Raw genomic sequence first — 5,839 nt, 5'->3', positions numbered from 1 at the left:
TCCTATTTAAAATAATAAAGGTATTATGTTTATACATAATACATATGGATATAGTACGTATGAATAGCACTATCTAATTACTCCCTCCGTCCCATTATTGTCGGTCACATTCTTTTCTGCACGGAGATTAAGAATGAGATTGTTATGTGTTTTTTTTTTAAGGAGGAAATTGTTATGTGTTAATTAAATGTGGTCTACCAAAATTAAAGAGTTAATTAAATCTTTCTTGAACCTAAATCTATCTTCTTCTCCATTTTCCGGCCGACGTTGTTGCCGGCGCCGGCGACAATTGCCCCAAATCAGACCCCAATTTCCTCATACCCCAATTTCCCCAAAACCAATCGCCCCAAATCAGACCCCAATTTCTGGGAGAAAATTGAATCCTCAAGCACAAAAAAGAATACGTGACATCAGGGACGGAGCCAGGGGGCTAGAGCCCCCTCCCAAATTTTAAGTTTTTTTTAATAATATATATAGATATATGTTTATAAAAGAGTGTTTGGTTATTATATTATCTCATGTATACTTAATTTAAGGATAATTTTGTTATTTAAAACTATATAATCTATGAAATATTGTTTGTTATTATTACCATTATACTTGTCTTTTAATAAAAAATGCCTAATATGTATGAAATGCTAAAAAAAATTATAATGTATTGAAACTAATTTGTAATATATAGAAAATATATAATCTATGAACATGTCTGTCCACAAATTAATGCCCTACTTGGGTCCTGACACGGAGACTAAGAAAGCTGAAAAAGGTGATGTGAATGAAATATAAGGGTAATTGACTAAAGTGATAAAGGTAGTTGACTGAAGTGATAAAGTGATAAAGTGTAGTAAATATAGAATATAAAAGTGAAAAAGGTGTTTGAAGGTGGGTCCATTAGTGGCAAAGGGTAGTAAATATAGAAAAAGTAGGAGAGTAAAATGGTACAAAAAGCAAAACAGGGCATTAATTTGTGGACAGTTTTTTAAAGCCAAACAGGGCATTAAATTGTGGACGGAGGGAGTATTATTATTATTATGCTTGCCTTTTAATAAAAAATGTCTTAAATATACGGAATGTCCAAAAAAATTTTGTGATATATTGAAACTATATAATCTATGAAAATATTGTTCGTTATTATTAGTATTATGCTTGTATTTTAATAAAAAAATACTTTAAATATACAAAATGCTCCAAAAAAAATCTCCAAGGCGTACCCCGTGTACAAGTTCAGCCCCCCAATTTAATTCCTGGCTCCGTCCCTGCGTGACATTGTTAACAATGAGACTGAGGGAATATGATTTAAACTCACACGATAATTTTTTTTTTATAATCATTTTCTTAATAAGATTTTAGGTGGTAAATAATAAAAATAATTATAGTCGGTTCGTAACTTCCGCCGTTTTCTCCTTTTCCTTATTTTTTATCAAATCTGTTCATGCAGAAAAAAAAATGGAGAAAAAATTGGAGGCGGTTTTCTTTTTTAGTGAAATAAAAGAATAAAATAATGTTTTGTCTTCTGCGTGGCCTCCACGTATGCCTATGCTATAAATCCTTGCTGCTTTCGCATTACAAATGTCAAAAACTCATCTACACTTCTACAGAAAGAGAACTTCTAAAACCCCCCTTTTCACAATCATGGCTGCCGCTCTTCTCGTCGGGCCACCGGAGATCTATCAAAAACCACCCAAATCCACAACCGTGCCCGTCGATGTCGCCATGGAAGCCGACATCACCGCCTCCGCCGACGTCTCCGGCACGGGCGATGCATTCGTCGACCTTATGGTCGCAGAATTTAACAAAACAGCAACCTACGTACCCCCTCTGAGGGGACTGACGGAAAATCGATCTCCGACGTTTTTATCGACGGGAAATCCGTGTTTGGATTTCTTCTTCCATATCGTCCCAGACACGCCGCCGGAATCCCTCACCAACCGCCTCAAGCTCGCGTGGGATCAAGACCCGCTCAAGGCTCTGAAGCTCGTTTGTAATCTCCGCGGAGTAAAAGGCACCGGCAAATCCGATAAAGAAGGTTTCTACACCGCCGCGCTATGGCTACACGAGCACCACCCCAAAACCCTCGCCGGCAACGCGGCCGCTTTCGCCGATTTTGGCTATTATAAGGATCTGCTGGAGATCCTCTTCCGCGTTCTGGAAGGGGCAGAGGCGCGGAAATTGGCGAAAGCGATGGGAGAGCTCTGGAAATCTCGAACGCACAAGGGGAAATCTGGAATTCACAAGGGGAGGAAAAGAGGCGTCAGATTCCCAAGAGGCGTCAGATCCTCAACAGAGACGGCGCCGTTACACGGTGCAAAGAAATCGACCTCTGAGGAGAAGAGGATCGAGAGAGCGAAGAAGGTGGTAGAGAGGTTTAATGAGGACGCTAATTTCCAGTTCCTGCACGATCGCGTGTCCGATCTCTTCGCACAGCGGTTGAGATCGGATATGGAGATGCTGAAATTGGGGAAGTTGAACAAAATCAGCCTCGCCGCGAAATGGTGCCCCTCTCTGGATTCGTCGTTCGACAAAATAACCCTGCTGTGTGAAACCATCGCGAAGAAGGTGTTTCCGAGGGCGGAATATGCAGAGTATGAAGGCGTGGAGGAGGCGCATTACGCGTATCGCGTGAGGGATCGTTTGAGGAAGGAGGTGCTCGTACCGCTGCGGAAGGCGCTGGAGCTGCCGGAGGTTTACATTGGAGCCAACGATTGGGGCTCTCTGCCTTACAACAGAGTGGCGTCTGTGGCTATGAAAACATACAAGAGTAAATTCTTCAAGCACGATGAAGAAAGGTTCAAGGAGTATCTAGAGAAAGTGAAGTCCGGCAAAGCCAAGATCGCTGCAGGCGCATTGCTTCCTCATGAGATAATCGCGTCGTTGAATGACGAAGACGACGGCGGTGAAGTCGCGGAGCTTCAGTGGAAGAGAATGGTGGAGGACATGGCCAAGGTTGGGAAATTGAGCAATTGCCTTGCAATCTGTGATGTTTCCGGGAGCATGTGTGGGATCCCGATGGAGGTTTCGGTGGCGCTAGGAGTTCTGGTGTCGGAGCTGAGCGATGAGCCATGGAAGGGGAAGCTAATCACCTTCAGCGCAAACCCTCAGCTCCAGAGAGTGAGAGGGGAAAGCTTGAAAGAGAAGACTGAGTTTGTGAGAAGAATGGAGTGGGGGATGAACACTGATTTCCAAAAGGTGTTTGATGTGATACTGAAAATGGCCGTGAAGGGGAAGTTGAAGGCGGAGGAGATGATAAAGAGGCTGTTTGTGTTTAGCGACATGGAATTCGATCAAGCTTCGATGAATCCGTGGGAGACGGATTATAAGGCGATCGTGAGGAAGTACAGAGAAAAGGGATACGGAGAATGTGTGCCGGAGATTGTGTTTTGGAATTTGAGGGATTCGAGGGCGACGCCGGTGCCGGCGAACCAGCCGGGGGTGGCGCTTGTGAGCGGCTTCTCCAAGAATCTGATGAAGATATTTCTTGAGGAGGGTGGAGAGATGAATCCGGTGGCGGTGATGGAAGCTGCGATTGCTGGTAAGGAATATGAGAAGCTACTTGTGCTGGATTGATAGATAGGATGTAAGTTTGAGATACGTATAAAAAAAGTATGAGGTTGGATCTTTCTTTGCTGTGCGAAGAAATTGATTACTGGATGCTTTTTTTTCTGCCTCTAGTTCTTTGATTTTGATGGATTTAATCATGAATTACATGTCCTCGTTTTTTTGGCACGACTGATTTCAGCCATTGTCCCCTTCTCTGTAAATAAAATGAAGAAGATAAAATCAACCATTTCCCTTTGAAAGAGTGAGTGTAAATTTGCTATATTAAAATATTATAAATTAATTCATTATTTATTACTAGTAATAACAATTAATAAAGGTAATGTTTTTAAAAATGTTACATTTCTTTATATTACTTTTTATCATAATAACAATTATTTTGAAATAAATAAAATATCGAAAAATAAAATAAAAAAATATTGTAAAAGAAAAAGCAGAAAACAAAAAAAAAAATAAAAAGAAACAGTAAAAAACGCAAAGAAAGAAAAAAACAAAAGAAAAAACTGAAATGGAAAAAAATGAAAAAGAAACAGCAAAAAATGTAAAAATAAAAAAAGAACAAAAAAAAAAAACAAACTAAAAATGATAAAGGAATCCGTGTGTGTAGTGATGGTGTCGAACACATGACCTCGCAGATGGACCAGCTTTTAGCGAAATTGCAAAGTCGCTACACCAAGGCTTCTTCTTTATTTTGATTTGTCCAAACTATAATATAACATGTTTAACATGTGCTGCTCTATATTTATTAATTAGACTATAAACTAGTTTGATTAATTATTTCAAACACAATTTGCATAATAATATTATATTATTATTATGTGCATATTTTAAACAATTACTTATTATATGCTAAGCAAGACAGAAATTTGCATTTGCATTTGCATATGCAATAAAAGTATTTATGATTTAATTGGTTTTATTTATAAATCCAATCATTTAAGAAAATCGAGTAAAGATATTGTTGGTGTTTTTGACTCAAGAATTTAGTTTTCAATATCTATTAAATTTTGAAACCCGGCTTGGTGAATCATAGAATGTTAAGCACTTTCACTATGACTTAAGATTAGATTCGAGAGACCTATTAAGAATAGATTTTTTGTAGGCTTTGTGATTTAGGAGGATTAGCGTCACTGTTCCGATTCAGAGTTAATGAGTAAAACTACAGACTTTGTCTAATCAGGTGGGCTTACTTTCCAAATGCATAAAGTATGATTGAGTTATTAAGCTATAAATGTTTCAATGAAATGCAAACTGTTTATCCAATAAAATGTTTATGTGCACTCTGCTCTGTTTAAGGCTCGCAAAGTTAATCAATTGAAGTTCTCTTATGACTTAACACGTTGTCTGAGTTGATCTCTATCGGGTATTGGCCAGAGGCGTTATAAGGGTGCTCGACGGGATATGTTCCGGAGCATGAAATGTAAGGCCTACCTGGGTAGCGTCCTGAGGTCAAATGAAACTTGTCTAGGTTACGCCCTCAGTTCAAGTAAATGGGAGAAATGGATTTGTCGGTGGCTAAAAGGTCCGGGATTGCAACGAGTAACAGAAAGGGAGTGTGACATGTACGCACAAATGAAAGAAATTATTTTAACATGCTTAGAAGTTCTTTCAATTTAAAACCTTCTAAGTTATGTCAATTATGATTGGATAAACTGTCTTTACGAAAATATGAAATATTTCAGAAAATGCTTGCCCACTGAGTACATTAGTACTTAGCCCAAATATACTTTCAAATATTTTCAGGTTGGCTGGCTGGTGCTGATGGGACGGAGCTGAGGCTAGGGTTCAATTTCTATTTAGACTTCCGCTGTAGCAGTAACTCTTATAAGTCTTTTGTTTTCTCAACTTAAGACTCCTATACTATACTTTTAATGACCTCATGTTGAGCTTCAATTCGAAATTTCTATGAATATTGGTTGTCAGAAGCATGAAACAAAATTTGTGATCCAAAGGAGCATAGCCCGACTCGCTATCCTATTTCGATTTTAACAAGGTTTTTTCCTTGTTCATTTATATGAATAATTCGCACCGAGGTTATATTTATTCCTTCAAGAATTGAGGTGTGACAAAAGCGATTAAGGACGGCGTCAAGATAATTCCAATCGACCCTGTCATAAGCTTTGCTTATGTCGATCTTAAGAGCAATGTTGTCGTGCTTTCCCCGTGTTTTCCTTTTCATGGTGTGAATAGCCTCAAAGGCAATAAGAATATTGTCTTGGATCAGTCGTCCCTCCATGAATGCTGATTGAGCACGATCGATGAGGTGAGGTAAAACTCCCTTAAG

The 5,839-nt window shown here is 39.0% G+C and overlaps 1 protein-coding gene across 1 annotated transcript; it reads left to right on the top strand.

The window, feature by feature from the left end:
* The first annotated feature begins 1,565 nt into the window (after positions 1–1,565).
* Positions 1,566–3,719, top strand: LOC131021354 (uncharacterized). Its single transcript, XM_057950514.1, has one exon. The coding sequence runs from the start codon at positions 1,570–1,572 to the stop codon at positions 3,562–3,564; it is 1,995 nt and encodes a 664-aa protein (XP_057806497.1). The 5' UTR covers positions 1,566–1,569; the 3' UTR covers positions 3,565–3,719.
* The last annotated feature ends 2,120 nt before the right edge of the window (positions 3,720–5,839 follow it).

Source organism: Salvia miltiorrhiza, chromosome 4 (genome assembly GCF_028751815.1).
Source record: "Salvia miltiorrhiza cultivar Shanhuang (shh) chromosome 4, IMPLAD_Smil_shh, whole genome shotgun sequence".
NCBI classification, from domain to species: domain Eukaryota; kingdom Viridiplantae; phylum Streptophyta; class Magnoliopsida; order Lamiales; family Lamiaceae; genus Salvia; species Salvia miltiorrhiza.
Note: the sequence above shows the minus strand (reverse complement) of the source record. Positions and strands in the feature narration are given on the sequence as shown.

What these genes read in the sequence shown, in the direction of transcription:
- LOC131021354 (XM_057950514.1), top strand. Translation starts at nt 1,570, where the DNA reads ATGTCAAAAACTCATCTACACTTCTACAGAAAGAGAACTTCTAAAACC.